Source organism: Carettochelys insculpta, chromosome 11 (assembly GCF_033958435.1).
Source record: "Carettochelys insculpta isolate YL-2023 chromosome 11, ASM3395843v1, whole genome shotgun sequence".
NCBI classification, from domain to species: domain Eukaryota; kingdom Metazoa; phylum Chordata; order Testudines; family Carettochelyidae; genus Carettochelys; species Carettochelys insculpta.
Window position 1 is genome coordinate 12,853,901 of NC_134147.1, and position 17,930 is coordinate 12,871,830.

Consider the following 17,930-nt stretch of genomic DNA (forward strand, 5'->3'; position numbering starts at 1 on the left):
CGTGTTAATATTCTTTGATAATCCACCTAACTAACTGTATAATACAAGGCTAAACCATAAGCCACATCTGTTACTGCTGACGTAATAAATTCTAAAAGTGAGAGAAATTTAAAGTTGTCCTATGGTGCTGAAACTGTTTCTCAACTTCTTTTTGTCCCATTAATCAGATGACTTGATATTATTTCAGATGTTTAAATCACATAATTAAAGTGTAATTGATGGTTCTGAATCTGAGGCAAACTGCAGGATGAAAGAGAATTCTCCCGGGAGAAGCCATAAATCAGATGGATTATGGCTTCAGCATTCCATAAACTTAGGTATACTTTAAAAACTAAAAGGTAACCTGTTTCTCTGCTAAGTGCTGTGTTGGTTGACCAAAATGTCTGACATACAGTAGTTCGCAGCAGCATGCAAAAATCTCTACATTTATTAAAGGTTAAGTGAGATTCGAATATACAAACTTCACACTTGTATAATGCCTTCTTTGTAAGTATTTCAAAGCTGCTCACAGACATTGAGTTTAAATTCATGAACGCCCATGAGATTGATAAGTGGTGTCTCAATTTTATAGATGGGGAAACTGAGGCAGAGAGCAAGGTTAAATGACTTGGTGAAGTTACACAGAAAGTTTGTTACAGGTTTTGGAATAAAAATGTGTATTTCCAGATACCCTTTTCTTAATCCTGCCAAACGAAAAACAAAAACAAAAAAAAAAATTTATTTTTCCAGTAGGGGTTCCATGCCAGTCCCAAGCCGGGATAAAGGAAGAGGGTTGATTAGATGAGTGTTGATGTGCTGATCATGAAACAGCAATGTGAATGAAATCTGATGCTGGTACGACTAACTGGTAAAAGAAGCCATCTCAGATGTCACCCAGATAAACAAAGTCCATGGCCCCAGTTGAGCAATCAGGGTTGGGTTGATAAGTTGGCTACCACAAGAAAGTTACAACTAACACATATACTACGGATTGGAATGTGGAATGTCCGAACACTGTGGGCAACTGGAAAATCAGAACTGCTTCTAAAGGAGGTGGAGAGATACCAATGCGATATACTTGGACTGGCGGAGATGCATTGGATGGCATCGGGAGAGATGTGTGGTTGTGAAGTCATTTGGTCAGGGGACAAAATGAAGCATGAGGGCAGGGGTCAGATTCCTTATCAGCAAAAGAGCTAGGGGAGCACTGTTAGGATAAAACTGGTGAGTGCCAGAATGATGGTAGCAAGATACAAAGCAGAATTGTTCATGTGAGCACCCGTGTTGCACAGTGTAGAAGAAGAGATCAAGCTATTCTATAAAGACTTCACAAAGGTGCAGGCGGAGATACGGAAGAAAGATGTGTTCATCATCAGAGGAGGTCGGAATGCGAAGGTCAGAACAGATAACAAAGATTGGGAGAGAGTGATGGGATGCTTTAGATATGGAGAAAGAAACCAATGAGGCAAGAAACTACTAGAGTTTGCTATGGCTCACGAGATGGTGATCTGCAACACGAGATTTCAACAAAATGACTGTATCAAATGGTTGTGGCCATTGAATGAGGGGGGTGGCATGCACAAATGTAAACCTCTGAGAAGTTTCTCAGCCTCATACAAGGACAACAGCCAAGCTGCCACGTGGTGTGGCAGGGCAGTGGCTGGCACCAGGCAGCACAGAAAGAAATACCAAATGCTCACCTAGCAGATGTAGAGACAGAACCACAAACTCTGTGGTGGGGCTATTTGTAATGGGTAGATGCACTCACAGGGCTAATAGCAAAGAAAGAAGGACTTTTCTCAGCCTCTCATAGAAATGTGACCCTGCAGCCACAAGCTTCTTGGTCCCGAATTGAAATTCACAGAATCACAGAATCATAGGGCTGGAAGGGACCTCAGGAGGTCATCTAGTCCAGCCCCCTGCTTCAAGCAGGATCAACCCCTACTAAGTCATCCCAGCCAGGACTTTGTCCAGCTGGGACTTAAAAACCTCAAGGGATGGAGAATCCACCACCTCTCTAGGCAACGCATTCCAATGCTTCATCACCCGCCTGGTGAAGAAGTTTTTCCTAATATCTAACCTACACCTTTCCCTCTTCAACTTCTGACCATTACTCCTTGTTCTGCCATCTGACACCACTGAGAACAGTTTCTCACCCTCCTCTTTAGAGCTTCCCTTCAGTAAGTTGAAGGCTGCTATTAAATCACTTCTAAGTCTTCTCTTCTGTAAACTAAACAAGCCCAAATCCCTCAGCCTATCCTAATAGGTCTTGTGCTCCAGACCCTGAATCATTTTTGTTGCCCTTCGCTGAACCTGCTCCAGCAGATCCACATCCTTTTTATACTGGGGGCCCCAAAACTGGACACAATATTCCAGATGTGGCCTCACCGGTGCCAGATAAAGAGGAATAACTACTTCTCTAGATCTGCTCGAAATGCTCCTCCTAATGCACCCCAGTATGCCGTTAGCCTTCTTGGCTACAAGGGCACAGTGTTTACTTATATCCAGCCTTTCATCCACCATAACCCCTAGGTCCCTTTCCATCATACTGCTGCTGAGCCAGTCGGTCCCCAGCCTGTAACAATGTTTGGGATTCTTCCGCCCCAGGACTCTGCACTTCTCCATATTGAACCGCATCATATTTCTTTTGGCCCAGTCCTCCAATTTATCCAGGTCCCTCTGGATTCTCTCTGTACCCTCCAACGTATCTACCTCTCCCCCTAGTTTTGTGTCATCCGCAAACTTGCTGAGGGTGCAACCCAGTCCCTCATCCAGGTCATTAATAAAGATATTGAATAACACCAGCCCCAGAACTGAGCCTTGCTGCACTCCGCTTGAAACAGACCGCCATCCAGATATTGAGCCATTGACCACTACCCGTTGGGCCCGACCATCAAGCCAGCTTTCTATCCATCTTATAGTCCAAGGATCCAATCCATATTTCCTTAACTTATGGACAAGAATGTTGTGGGAGACAGTATCAAAAGCCTTGCTGAAGTCAAGGTATATCACATCCACTGACTTCCTCATGTCCACAGAGCTTGTTACCTCGTCGTAGAAGCTGATCAGATTGGTGAGGCAGGACTTGCCTCTGGTGAATCCATGTTGGCTACTTTTGATCACTTTCCCCTCTTCCAAGTGCTTCAAAATGGATTCCTTGAGGATTCCCTCCATTATTTTCCCAGGGATTGAGTTAAGGCTGATGGGTCTATAGTTCCCTGGATTGTCCTTCTTTCCTTTTTTAAAGATGGGCACTATGTTTGCCTTCTTCCAGTCATCCGGTATCTCCCCCAATCTCCAAGAGTCTTCAAGGATAATGGCCAAAGGTTCAGCAATGACCTCTGCCAATTCCCTCAGTACCCTAGGGTGCATTAAATCCAGACCCATGGACTTGTGCACATCTAGTTTTTCTAGCTAGCTCAGAACTTGTTCCTTCCCCACAGATGGCTGCCCTCCACCTTCCCATACTGCATCATCTTGGACCGTCATTGGGAACTTGACTTTGTCTGTGAAGACTGAGGCAAAAAAAGCATTGAGTACTTCAGCTTTTCCTGCATTATCTGTCACTAGGTTACCTCCCTCATCCAGTAATGGCCCCACACCTTCTCTGATAACCCGTTGATTGTTCACATGCCTGTAGAATCCCTTCTTGTTACTCTTCACATCCCTTGCCAGCTGCAGTTCCAGTTGTGCTTTTGCTTTCCTGATTACTGCCGAGCATTCTCCATCCATATGTTTATACTCCTCCTTAGTCTACTGTCCTCGTTTCCATTTCTTGTATGCATCCTTTTTGAGTTTAAGCTGACTAAGGATTTCTCTGTTAAGACAAGCTGGTTGCCTCCCATGTTTGCATTTCTTACTACGCAGCAGGATTGTTTGTTCCTGTGCCTTCAGTAAGACTTCTTTAAAATACTTCCAGTTCTCTTCAACTCTTTTCCCCTTTATCTTCGTTTCCCAAGGGATCCTGCTCATCCGGTCTCCTAGGGAGTCAAAGTCTGCTCTTCTGAAATCAAGGGTCTGTATATTACTCCTCACCCTTTTTCCTTTCGTCTGGATCCTGAAATCTACGATCTCATGGTCGCTGCAGCCCAGGTTCCCTCCCACTTCTATTTCTTCTACTAGTTCTTCCCTGTTTGTGGGCAACAGGTCAAGTTGCGCATGGCCCCTGGTTGGTTCCTTCAGCACTTGTACCAAGAAGTTATCCCCAATAGTCTCCAAAAACTTCCTGGATTGTCTGTGTGCTGATGTATTGGTCTCCCAACAAATGTCTGGATGATTAAAGTCTCCCATGAGAACCAGGGCCTGTGATTTGGAAGCTTCACTGAGCTGCCTGAAGAAAGCCTCATCCATCTCCTTTCCCTGATCTGGCGGCCTATAACAGACACCAACTACAACATCACCTCTGTTACTTCCACCTCTAAGCTTAACCCAAAGGCACTCAACTGGATTTTCTCCTTCCTCATACTGGAGCTCTGAGCAATCATGCTGCTCCCTCACATAGAGTGCAACTCCTCCTCCTTTTCTCCCCGTCTGTCCTTCCTAAACAATTTATAACCTTCCATGACCGTGCTCCAGTTATGTGAATCGTCCCACCAAGTCTCCGTTATTCCAACCACCTCATACTTGTGTGACTGTGCCAGGGCAACTTGTGTGACTGTGCCAGTCTTCCCGTTACCTAACTCCTGTGCACCTGGAGAGCAGTGGAGATGGAAGCAGCCAGAGCAGAGAACTGTGGGGCATTGTTGGGCACATATGAGACATCTCTGGAGCTTAATAAATTTGATGTAAAGACATGGCATTTCCACACTAGTTTCATTTGAACTTTTAGATTGGAACGTGACACTACACCCACCCTGTTTTGGCGATGTTATGAGGTCAATATTAGTGCTCCCTAAATCAAGCTAATGATATTTATAGTGAAGACAGTCATGTTGTAATATCGCACTAACTTCCTTAAATTTGAATTTATCTGGTGGTGTAGATTCAGGCAGATTGCTTTAATTAGTTAGCACCTGGCTTCCTGGCTCCACGTTCTTAGCCTTGCTGTTCTCCCCTCCCAGCCACGCCCAGCCTCCATACATGTTCACTCTCTTGTCATGACACAGCTCTCCCCGATCGAAGGATGGAATGTAGTTTAACATAATTTTCAGCAAAAGTTGCAAAGAGTACAATGCTGCAGAACTCAACAATCTTCCTGCAAGTTGCAGAACTTAAAAGTCAAAGCAGCAGAAAGTTACAAAGAGCCAGTTACAAAGCTTCAGTGTTCCGTAATTACAAAGATACCTTCCAAAGCTAAGCAACTGACTGAGAACAATTCAATCATCAGTAATAAAAATCAGTATGTGCCCCTCCCCCAACAAAGGTGTTCACAGCAATGCAGTCAGCAGCAGGCGTTATCATTCTCTAGTCATGTGTTGTCAGGGTCTTACGGTTTTACTGCATTTCCAGAAAATTTATGTGGAAATCGTGTAGCTCCCAATTTACAGGGTAGTAGCTGGAGTGGATGCTTTACACAACACATAGTACTCAGGCCTCTCTGCCACGCAGGTTAAATAGAAATCTACCGTTTTATAACTGACCTAACCCAGTGGTACTAAAAACCTCCTATTACGTACCCGTGCTCTCTCCAAATGGCTCAGCTTTGTTCACGTTTCAAGTCCCTGTGGTGGAAATCTTAGGCTTTTATCTTGAAATGAGCCCCATGACGTTTGCTAGGTAGGAGACTGAAGTCCAGCATTTCTGTGGGAGCGTTCTTGGAAATAACTCTGATTTATATGCAGCACCGGTTGGACTGTGTCTGGACTGTGGGGAACTACCAGCAAAAGATGTGCAAATTGTGCACCGCAATTTGCGTATCTTTTGCCAACAGCTCTGTTGAGAGAGGCTTTAATGACATTTGGCCCATCCACACAGGGTAGCCCTGTCTGAGAGAGCCTTTCCCATTTGTCATTAATTTGGGGTTGGTGTGGGATCATTACAAGCTAACATCAAGGCCATTCCAGAAAGTGATTATCCTCTAATATAAGGGGTTCACTTTTCAAACTCAGGTGCATAAATAAGATGTCCAAGCCAGCACGTGAACAATTACATTAGTGCTTGAGGTGGGCATGTCAGCATGTCCCTGTGCTTGCCTATGCAGACCCCAATACAAAATATGGATGTTCTGTCATTTTGAAGACGTTCTTTGAAATTGGTCCCACTCTTACTATCAAGGAAGGTGAGCCATTAAAAAAAATTTGCAGTGTATTTTATACAAATATTTCTCCAAACATAAGAGTATCTTTTTTCTGTTATTTATTTCTTTTACATGTTTCAAGTCGCGTTAGTAATTCTGGAAATGTCCCTTCTAACAGAGATAAAATTCCGAATGACGACAATTATTTGACGCAGAATACAGTTGCTGGCAATTCAGATTATGTGATTCAAAAAAAGCCAGAGAAAACAAAGTTCAAGTTGGAAAAGTCCACAGGCTGTGCAGACAAAAAAGATCCAAAAGGTGGTAAGTTTTTGAATGACATCTAAGATCAGATTTTAAATGATAAATGGAACACAAAATTCTGGCTGTGTGATACATTTATGCAGATGATTGTTGTGTGGGCAGAGAACTAGGAATTGTGGGATCAGCATGCTGGTCACAAATCTCCCACAAATTCCCTGCAAGTCTCTTGTCTGTGCCTCAGTTTCCTCAACTTGCAATTGTAAAATGAGGTGGCTGGTGATACTTTACGCATGGGGTATTGTGTAATTAGGTATTTATGATAAGGCAATTGACTTCCTTCTCAAACTTCAGCTGATTTGATGTATCTTATCTTGGTGATGTGATGTGCTGTATACTTCAGCCTCAGCTGTGGTGGAAGATAGGAGGCTCCCACCTGCAGGCACTGCTGCCATGGCCCTCATTGGTCACTGTTCCCAGCCAATGGGAGCACCATCACTTGAGGTGCAGGCGACCTGTGGAGACCCCCCTGGCTACCCATAGGAGCCACAGAGATGTGCCAGTGGGAGTGTCACCAAGTCAAGTCATGCAGGGAGCCTGCCTATGCCCTGCTGCACCACTGGCCTAAAATTTCTTGGATTGGCTTCAGTAGCCTTTGGGACATAGAGCCCAGTTCTGGGAGACTCCCAGTGAAACCTGGAGGGTTGAAAACCCTTATCCCATACTGCTGTGGCATGGCTGTGGCAAATGGATTCCTGCATGTTAACCATAACCATACTTGACAGCTGTTTTCTAGTACTGTCAAGGGTAGCACACCATGGAGCTCTCACAATTACATACAGGGCCTTGGAGGAATGTTATAAACAAAGACGCATCATGCAGAGGAGACCATGGAACTGACTAAGCAGCCATTCTGTAGCCTGCTCCCATGTATACAAATGACCATGGGCAGTTCAGTGTGTAGTACAGGAATGGATGTGTTTGAAGGACTAGACCCACTGCCACTTGTGGCTTGTTTTATTCGTCAGCTGTGTTGAAGCCCCTCTTTCGCATGACTCTAGAGACCCATGACTGATGTGATCAGTTCCACATATTACATCTTAAACTTTCATCAGATTGTTCATCCATAATTAAGGCAGTTGGAGTATTTTTTTCTGTAAATATTCAATGAACATTTACATGCTTTCCAGGGAAGGAATTTTTCTTAGTTATGATTCAAACCTTTCTTTGGTTTTATTCAGTCCTGGATGGATTTTTTTCCCAGCATAATTTTGATAAGTGTTTTAACTATATTCCCCTTTGATGATGATGATGATGGTGAATAATGCTTTGCATCCTCATACCTTGAATTATTATATTATTGGAATTATTGAATTAATTTAGTCACAACACCCCTTTGAGATAAGCAAATACCATTGGTCCTATTATATTAATTAGGAAACTAGCGTGCAGAGGTCAGGTGATTGGCTTACAATCATACAGGACATATTGGGGCAGGTGTGGAATAGAATTCAGTTCTTCTCGCTCCAGTCCTGTGCTGGAAGAGCCTGGACCATGAGACCATCCTGTACCACACCTTTATTACAGGTTGCTTCACCATTATTCAGCTCCTTTTAAGCATCATACAGCATAATATATGATCAAAGCTCAGATCTCTTTGACTTCAGTTTCAAGAGTGAGTGCAAATCAGGTACCAGGATTTCAAGTCATGTACATAGTAAAGAGGAGTGCCCAATAGTGACCAATTGTGAAAAGTTTGGTTTAAGTGACTTGCCTAACATCACAAAGGAACTCTGTGGCTGTGGCAGTGGCAGGGAGAACAGCCTTCCAGAGCACCACTCATCTGCCTCAATCACACAACCATCATTTTCCCCTCCGACAGTCCCTTCCTCGTTCACTACCCACTTCCACTTTCAGCAACAAATGAAGCAAGTTTTCTATAGGCAACCTCTCACTTTGCAGTCCTGAAGAGTCCCTAGGGAATTCCTTTCTGCGCATTGAATCAGGGAAGTGTCTCATGAAAAAATAATATGAGATCAATGTAATTAATGACTGCATAATTAAGCATACACACCAGCGGGCTGAATTAAGGTTAGACAGGCAGCCTTACTAATTTTCTAACTTTCAAATGCTTGAATGCAAAATCTTAACATTCTTTTAACATAATTTTGGGGGGATGTTGATCTATGAACTACGTTTTAGAAGTGATTTCTTATGTGTTTTGCCTACGTAATTTAGAGTACGTTGATGAAATCTTACGTTCTGGCCATCAGTGGGCCATAATACCTATTCGAGTAAGTTTGTAATTTTTTGCCCTGTTTAATTTTTCTCACCTCTATTAACAGGTAAACGGAAAAGTTCTACTTCTAAAAGAAGTTCTGCTCTTAAGGATCAAATGCAGAGCAACCGTAAGGTGTCCAATGCACAGACCCTCCTTGCAGCACTGACAAAAAACTGTGGCATAGCGTCTTTGCAACTGGATCTCATGCCTCTCCTTTCGGGTACTGTTCAGTATTGGGTGGGGGTGTGGGGAGAGGGGAACTGTGAAAGTTCAGGCTTCCAAAGCACCCCAAATGCATGTTCAACACGACAGGAAATTACCATGGGAAGTGCTGTTGGGGAGCTCTGGTGTTCTGGAATGGAAGCTGGCTGGGGAGAAGAAAAATGGTTAGAAGGTTTATTTGGGCTTTGGATTTGAACCAGCGTAGCCTGACACCTGCCTGTAGCTCATTGTGCTCTGAGTGACCCTGGAAATAAAGGTGCTACAAGACTACTGCAGGGTTCTAGCAGTGCAGATGTTCACTGTAGTGGATCCTGTTTGTTTCAGGGACTGCCCAAACCAGAGGTGACCAGTGTGGGATTCTAGAGGGCACACTGGGCAAGATCCCCTGCCCTGCCCCAGACATACCCCACCCATTCCCTGTCCGTGTCTCTCCTACCCGGCCCCCACCTGCCTCTTCCCACAGAAGCTCTGCACTGCTGGCAGTGGTAGTAGGGGTAGCCCTCTCCCTTCCCCTGGAGCAGCCTGGCCTAGGAATAATGCTTTGGGCTGCTCTGCTGCAGAGGACGGGTGGGACTGCCCCCATACTCATCAAAAGCAGTGTGGTGCTCATGGTGAGTTTGTGGGGGAGTGACCCAGGAAGTGTACATGGTCCCATGTGTCGCCTGTGGCAGGAGGTGAAGTGTTCGTTCAGAGGTGGAGAGGTTAGTTTCTCTGCATGGCCTACGTAGGATTCACTCTCACTCTCGTTCCATAGGTTAATTTCTATTTTTGTAAATAAATCTTCCTTGTTTATAATAGCAAAGGAGTATGTGGAGCTAATGGGAATGTCTGTCCAGGAGCAAAGAGAACTGAGGAATTAGGCCTTCAGATAGCAATTCCGACAGCAATCGCAGGGGAGAACTGTCAGTGGTCCCCCATGCACACACCACCCACATCTATATAGAAGTGGTCTGCCTGACATTTGGAAGGTGCTGGCTGTGGGAGAGAGTGTGGATGTGGGAGGGGATTATGGGCTCTGGGAGAGAATTAGGGTGTGGGGCACATACTGCAAAGTGTGGACTCTAAAAGTGCGTTTGGTGCAAGGTGTGGGCTCTGGGATGGGGCAGGATTTTGAGATGCAGAAGGGGGCTTGGGGTCTAGGAGGCAGTTTGGGTGTGGGCTGCAGGCTCTGTGAGGGAGCTTGGCTATGAGCTCTGGGCTGGACCAGGAGGTTGGGGTACAGGAGAGGTTCAATGGCAGCACTTACCTTGGGTGGCTCCCAAAAGCAACTGGCACATCCCTCTGGCATCAGCTTCTAGGTAGGTGATACAGGGGATCTTGGTATGTCACTCCCCAGAGGTGCTGCCCTCACAGCTCCCATTGGCCACAGTTCCTGTCCAGTGGGAGCTGCCGAGTTGGTGCTTAGGGTCAGAGCAGATGCAGACATCTCCCTCCCAGGGGCCATAGGACATGCCAGCTGCTTCTGAGAGCAGCATGGAGCGAAGGCAGGCAGGAAGCCCATCTTAGATCTGTTGCATCCCTGGGGTCCTTTAAATCTTCCAGGACCCTGGGCAATTGCCATCCTTGTCCCCACCATTAGTAGGCCCCTGAGGAATTACATACCATCCGATGGAAGTTAACAAGGAGAATGTTGGTAGCAGCATAAAATTGAATGCCCTGGTCCTACAAAGATGTTGTGCACTGTGAACAGACCCATTGACTTCAGTGGATCTACTCAATGTGTAAAAGATATGCATGCGTGTAAGTCTTTGCAGGTTTGGGGCCTTATATAGAAGTTCCCCAAATCTGTACTTTAGTCTGTTTAATAACTTTGGGTGTCGTCCGCGTCTCTGTATGTCCTTTCTCATGATATGGTGCATGTGTTTGTGTGTATGTAACCCACATACCTACTGGGTGTGGTTCACTCTACCTGTAGTGGCACCTAGACCCCTTACAGAGAGAATGAAAGAGTGTCTCCTACAGCCTTACCTGAGAGGCAGCTGGCTTTAGCTCAAATCATAGAGGCTCCTTCATTAAGCTCCAGAGGTCCTAGGATCAAGTTGGCCTATGGGTGGCTACAAGTGGGAGGAGGCCCTTGGAATACGCTTGCTCGGCTAGAGGAAGTTTGTAGCCCAGACACCTACTGGGTGTGGTTCACTGATTCACAGAGAGGAACAAGTACGTCTCTGGCTGCACCTACACATGAGATAAATTTGAATTTATTAATATCCATTTTGTGAGTCTGGAATTTATAAATTGGAATTTGACCATCCTCACTTCCCACAGGCTCCTCACTCAAATTGGCAAACATTGACTATTGCAGTAGTACCTTTTGGGAACCTATCCCACAGTTTCCTCATCCCTGTAGCATTCTGGGTCTGCTCACTGGTCTTTGATATAATTTTCCCACATTGCATTTTCCATATTCCCCTCCCGATTCCTGAAAATATGCTGATCCCTGGAAATAATACAGGGACCCTCAGAGTTAGAAGAAAGAGGATAGAAAAGTCTAGGAAAGAGTATTTTTGACTTTATTGAAACTAGTACAGAGACCCCAAAACCATGAAGAAAGAGAAGATAGGAAAGTTTTTCAGAAAAGAGAGTTGCTGATGGGGAGAGTCTTTGACTATAAGGCTTGTGTGCAATGACTGTGTTCAGAACTGGCCATCCGCTAAGAGTCCCACCTCCCATCATTTCATGTGATCCCTGAAAATAATGCAGGGGCCGGGACTGTATTCTAAAGTTAGAAGAAAGAGGATAGAAAAGTCTAGGAGAAAAGAATTTTTGACTTTCCCCTTCACTACACAGGTAATGCCAACATGGTTGATGTCAGTGAAATAACATACACTGAACTTCCTAATACAAACAGGAATCTCAACTAGATCCCACCCTCCTGATGTTTCTGAGGGGGTCAAGGCATGAAGACGGATAGCAGATATTAGTAAAAATATTTTGTAACCGAAATATAAAACCAGAAGTTGTCTGCAGTGGACAGTAACATCCCAAAAGTATTTTTGGTGAGGTGTGGGTGAAGTATTCCCCCCGTGTCTCTTAGCCACTGGAGAAGACTTCCAGTGGCAGCAAGCCCTACTATGGGTGTATGGGGAGGGTTCAGTAGGGGGCCAGTTGAGGTGTCTCTCTCCAAATATCTTAGCCACTGGGGGAGACTTCCCCATGGCAGCAGCAAAACCCCCCAGTATTTTAGCTGCCCGAGGAGAGTTCCCCATGGCAGCAGCAAGTCCCCAAATAACTTTCCCACTTTTGCATCCCTAAATGCGTGCAGTCTATCATGGTGCTGCCTGGAAGCATGGTCAGCACTGAACAGCAGGCACATCCTTTTATTGGGTTGGGGGCTATCCATGTGATGTGGCAGAGGGCAGGAAAAACTCAGACTGCGTGGTGCTTGTGGGGGAGGGAAGGGGGTTTGCACACAAATGTAAACTGCTAAGAAGAAGTTTCTCAGCATGTTATGCGAGCATGACCCCCACAACAGCCTTATTGCCACATGGTGTGGCAGGGCAGTGGCTGGCTCCAGGCAGCGCAGAAAAAAATAACAAGTGTAGCGACGGAGCCACAAACTCCCTGCAGGGGCTATTTGCATGGGTGGATGCGCTCACAGCACTAGTATCAAAGAAAGACATTTCTCAGGCTCTCACACAAACATGAACCCACAGCCAAAGCCTTGCTGCTTCCATTTCAAAAGTCTTCCTGTTTCTGGAGAGCAGCAACCAGAGCAGAGCAGTGAGAGGCATTGTGGGTTACATATGGGACACCTCTGGAGGCTAATAAATTTGATTTTAAGACATGGCACTTCCACACTGTCCTTTAATTGAACTTCTGAATTCGAGCTTGACACTACACCCATCAGGTAACTGCAATTTTGTAATCTCAAGATAAGTGCTCCCTAAGTTGAGCTAATGGTATTTACTGTGAAGGCAGTCACATGGTAATATCGAACTAACCGCCTTAAATTCGAATTTAGTTCATAGTGTAGACACAGCCTCTCTTTCAGCCTGAGCAGAGCGACAGTGGGGTTTTAGCTCTGATTGTAGAAGCACCTGCACAAAGCTCCCGAGGTCTCAGGTTTGAGTCTGCCTGTCGGTGGTTATAGGTGGTCAGGTAAGCATGGTGATTCTGTTAACAACCACAATAAAAACAGCTTTCTTCCACCTGTTTTTTCAAAGAGCCCTGGAGAAGAATAAAGGTTGTGACATTTGTATTATATCTGTCCTGTGGAAATATTAATCTGTGTAAATAAAGATGCAAAACACGGCCACACTTTGGCCGTTTCTACACAGGCCACTTCCTTCAGAAGTGGCATGCTAATACGTGGAGCGAAAGATGCTAATAAGGTGCGGATGCAAATTTGCCATGCCTCATTAGCATAATGTCATGTGATTTGGAGTCCGGAAGACCATGTAGAAGTGTGGCCCCGGGGAAGGGGGCTTCTAAAAGGAAGTCCTTCTTCCGGAGGCCCCTTCTTCCCAAAAAGTTTTGGGAAGAAGGGGCCTCCGGAAGAAGCATGTCCTTCCGAAAGCCCCCCCCGGGGGCTGCACTTCTACACAGCATTTTGGAATTCAGAAGAACGGTCTTCCAGACTCCAAATCACGTGATATTATGCTAATGAGGCATGCGGAATTTGCATCTGCGCCTCATTAGCATCTTTCGCTCCGTGTATTAGCATGAGACTTCCAAAGGAAGTGGCCTGTTTAAAACCAACCTATGAGCTTCTTATGTGTTTGAAAAGGGGAAGTGGAAATACAGGTTGAACTGTGCTAATCTGGAACTCTCTCATTTGGCAAAATCCATAATCCATCATGATTTTAGTTAGCCTGATGACCATTTATCATGGGTGTTGCCAAGTTTCCCATGCTTCCATAAACTTCATTGATAGCCACCAGCTATCTGGCTCTCTGTTCTGTGCTGTCATTGAGCTGTACTTGACCCCTAAATGTCTTCTAAGAGCCCAGTATGCAGTGGAAGTGTTGGTAATATGTTGGACAATATTGACCTCCCATGATCTGGCAAATTCTAATGTTCAGCACTGGTCAGGTCCCATGGGTGCTGGATGAGAGGGGTTCAACCTGTGAAGGGTTGCATGTAATGACATTTTCATTCAAAGGGATGAGCCAGTACTGTTTGTCTTTTTAAAGACTGATCAAGTGAGAAATGTCCTAGGAATTCTGTGAATTGTTTCATTTTTAAAAGCCACAACAACATGTCTTCGCTAAAAAGTTATTGCGTTGGAGGGGGCCACAGTTGTGTTAGACTCGCAGGCTAAGCTTACAATACAGTTTCTATTTTGGGATACATTTGTATTCCAAAATAGAAACTGCACAGCCAAACACCATGCTCAGAATAGCAGGTCTATTTTAAGCACAGTGTTTTATTCCTGGTAACCCTGCATGAGGCTTACCAGGAAGCTCAAAATAGCCCCTTATATCTAACCCCAGTTCAGCGTGGCTTGCACCGGGCCTGAAATAAGGTAGCACCGAACGACTTATGCAAAATGTGCATCACAATTTGTGTAAGTTATTTTGAGCTAGGGCTACAGTGAAGTTGTAGCCTCACAGAAGTTTTCCCACTTCTGGTAACTGATGAATGTTGTTTGCAGAGTATCAGAGGGCTAGCTGTGTTAGTCTGTATCCACAAAAACAAATTCCAGTGGCACCTTATAGACAAACAGATTTTTGGAGCATAAACTTTCTTGGGCAAAGATGCATCTGATGAAGTGGGTCTTTGCCCAAAAAGTTTATGCTCCAAAAACTCTTTTAGCCTATAAGGTGCCACAGACTTTTTGTTGTTTGCAGATCCATTCATGTTGCTTCTAACTTCAAAGCTGCTGTTTCTTCTGGAGCAGATACCTGAAAAAGGTCATGGTAACCAGTTCCATTAGAAATACAGGACAATACAGGTTGTCAAACAGGCTCTGGGTTTCTGTACTTGCTTTATTTGTTCTATACATGCAAAGTAGCTCTGTCCCACAATGTTTCCGATGTTTTGACTTGAAGCTGAAACCTCAAGGACTGTGATGATTTGAGAAGAGGTTAGAGAGATGCAAGGGGAGGGAAACAAAAGATCAGACAAGCAGAGTGGGGAAATTTAAAACATTAAAAGGAAACTGAGTCTTGATCACTAGGATAAACTTTGTAATGCTGGTGGGGAAAAAACCCAAAACACTCAAGTTGACATGGAGGGGAAATAGTTTGTGCATTTTTTTAATTCTCTCTCTTGACCTGCCCATATCCATATAAATTCCTAGTTGTTCTTCTGAAAGGCAGGGAAATAACTGGCTCGAGAAGGGAAAGGAATGTACCGCTTCCAATGCCCTGAACCCTGCACTCACCAGGTTGCCTGGTTTTCCCTTTTGCAATCTGTGATAGTCCTGTGGTTAGGGCACTAACTTCAGATATGAAAGTTCTTAGCCTCTATGTGCTTTAGTTCTCCATCTGTAAAATGGGGACACTAGTGCTGCCTTACGTCACTTCAGGCTATGGCTACACTGTAGCCATAACTTGAAATAACTTATGCAGTTTGTGCAATGCAAATTGCGTAAATTATTTTGAGCTACCTTATTTTGAACTTGGTGCCATTTGAGGTTCAAAATAAAGGGCTGTTTTGAGGTTTCCACTACCTCTGTCATGACAAGGGATAGCGGAAATGAAATACCATGCTTGAAATAGCACTGCTATTTTGAACGTGGCATTTAGCCCTTGGGTTGCTATTTTGGGATACAAGTGAGTATTCTCAGCCAGAGGCATGTATACCCCTAAGGGTACACAGAAGTCTTCCACCAGTACATCAGCTTATATGTACTTTTGCCTAGTTTTGCAAGAGGCTACAGAAGAAAGCACTGTGTAAGTCAGTACAAACTAGTATTTCATTTAGACAGTGATTTGTTTATAATACACTATGTACAGTGCACTGAAATGTAAGTACAATATTTATATTCCAATTTATAATTACGTGGCAAAACTGAAAAAGTAAATAATTTCTGAGTAATAGTATGCTATGACACTTTTTGTATTTTTTGCCTATTTTGTAAGCAAGTGGCTTCTAAGGGAGGTGAAGCCTGCGGGTGCACAAGGCAGATCAGATTCCTCTAAGGGACAGAGTAGTCTGGGAAGGTCAAAAGCCGCAGTGTTAAAGCTCAGCTGTTATGGTAAAGGTGTATGTATATACCAAGAGAGGTAGGTAGAGTCTCTTAGCAGCTGCTTTCCATGGGATCCAAACCAGGGGCAAACTGCTTTGCACTTGCACCAGTTTTTGTACTACATCCCTCTGCAGTAAAGAAACCCTTCATAACTAATATGATATGATTTTTACACCCTTGCTTGTCTGTGATTCTGTAGCCTCCAAGTGGCTGAATATCCTTCTTGTCACTGTTAAACAGTTTACTGTAAAATTTTATGTCAGAGATATTTTAAAATGGTCAAAACCAGCAACAAATCTGTATTTTGTTGCATTGCTCGAGATTTGCACTCTTCGCCAGTCATGTATGTGTTACTGGTAATGAAAAATTAAGTTCCTTTGGACGCAGTGTGGGCAAAGTAACTAGTATCACGTATTAAAAAGATAAATGCAATTATAGGCGGGGTCTGAAGGAATGTTTGTGTGAACATGGTCAGTATTCTGGGTGCCTACTAAGACATTTTGTAAATGGAATTACATGTTTGGAAAGGGCCTACAAAATTTTAAGTTAATTGCATTAGCAAACATACAGATATGAGGCACTGGCAAATCATCCATTTCATACTATGAGTATATTTAGAAATTTTCCAGGTGCATTTTCTGAAAGCCCTTTGAAAATTTTGCCTAAAGAGCTGGGGGGAAGGCCCGAGTAAAGATGCTAGTGAGCAATTTTAGCTGATTATTCTAAATCCTTGTCTGCTGATCGCTCTTGTGTGAAATTCCTGACATATGAACTTGGCATTGCTGCAAGTGTTCGCAACTTGTTATATGCTTCACAGAAATCAAGCCTACGGTGCTATTTCATTAATAACATTTGTGGGCTGCTGTGTTTGCAGCTTAGACGCCTATATGTGGAAGGTTGGTGCTTGGTATTAGATATCAAACTTGCTGCATCTTTATTATTACTGAAGTATTTCTAGTCCTGGTGCCAGGTAATTGATTCTGGAATAGTGAAAATAGTTATGTGAAGTCTGTGACATATATAGATATACACACCTATAGCATGGGGAATCACAAAGTACATAAAATAGCAGATCACTCTTTTTAAAGACATTTATCTATGTGTAATCAAATGTCTAACCTTTCGTGAAAAAAGTCCTTTTAACAACTATAAAATACCACTGTTATAATGCAGAGTTTATTTGCAAGTCTCTACAAAAGCAGTTTGTAGCACAGTGAAGCCCTGATCTCACGAGGGCCTTTAGTATCTGTTGTACTATAGTAGAACCTTAGAGTTACATATGCCGTGGGAATGGAGGTTCATAACGCAAAACAAAATATGATGGTTGTACTTTCAAAAGTTTACTGCTTGTAACCATCTTAATTTAAATGAAACAAACACAAAAACAGTTTCCTAGCCTTGTCAAATCTTTTTTAAAAACTTTCCCTTTCTGCTAGGGTATGTTTAACACAGGAGTGTACTGTATTTGCCTTTTTTTTTTTTTTTTGGTCTCTGCTACTGCCTGAGTGTATACTTCCAGTTCCAAAGGAGGTGCATGGCTGTCTGGTCAGTTTGTAACTCTGGTGTCCATAATGCTGAGGTTCTATTGTACAAATAATAAACAATTAAAACAATTATAGTACTTAGAGGAACAATACCACTGTATTGCATTTCCAGTGCTGCTCCAGTACCAGCATATGTTACAGATTGTACCTCTCTGGTCTGGCACACTTGGTTCTTCAGTGGTCCCAGATGAGAGATTTTGCTGGACAAAGGGTGGTGAATGCCCAGCCCCCGGTCCCTGGATGCTTCCGCTGTCCTGCCGCCACGGGCTCTCCAGCCTCAGCTCTGTGTCGGGCTGCCGGAGGACACTGGTGCCCCAGCCTCCTTTGGGGCTACTG

At 44.0% G+C, this 17,930-nt stretch overlaps 1 protein-coding gene across 1 annotated transcript in view; it reads left to right on the forward strand.

The window, feature by feature from the left end:
* Positions 1 to 17,930, forward strand: part of CFAP92 (cilia and flagella associated protein 92 (putative)) — a 135,382-nt gene that overhangs the window by 65,683 nt on the left and 51,769 nt on the right. The window contains exons 7-8 of the mRNA XM_075005903.1: positions 6,333 to 6,478; positions 8,761 to 8,916. Of these exons, the coding sequence (XP_074862004.1) occupies positions 6,333 to 6,478; positions 8,761 to 8,916 (302 nt within the window). The remainder of the gene's footprint in view (positions 1 to 6,332; positions 6,479 to 8,760; positions 8,917 to 17,930) is intronic.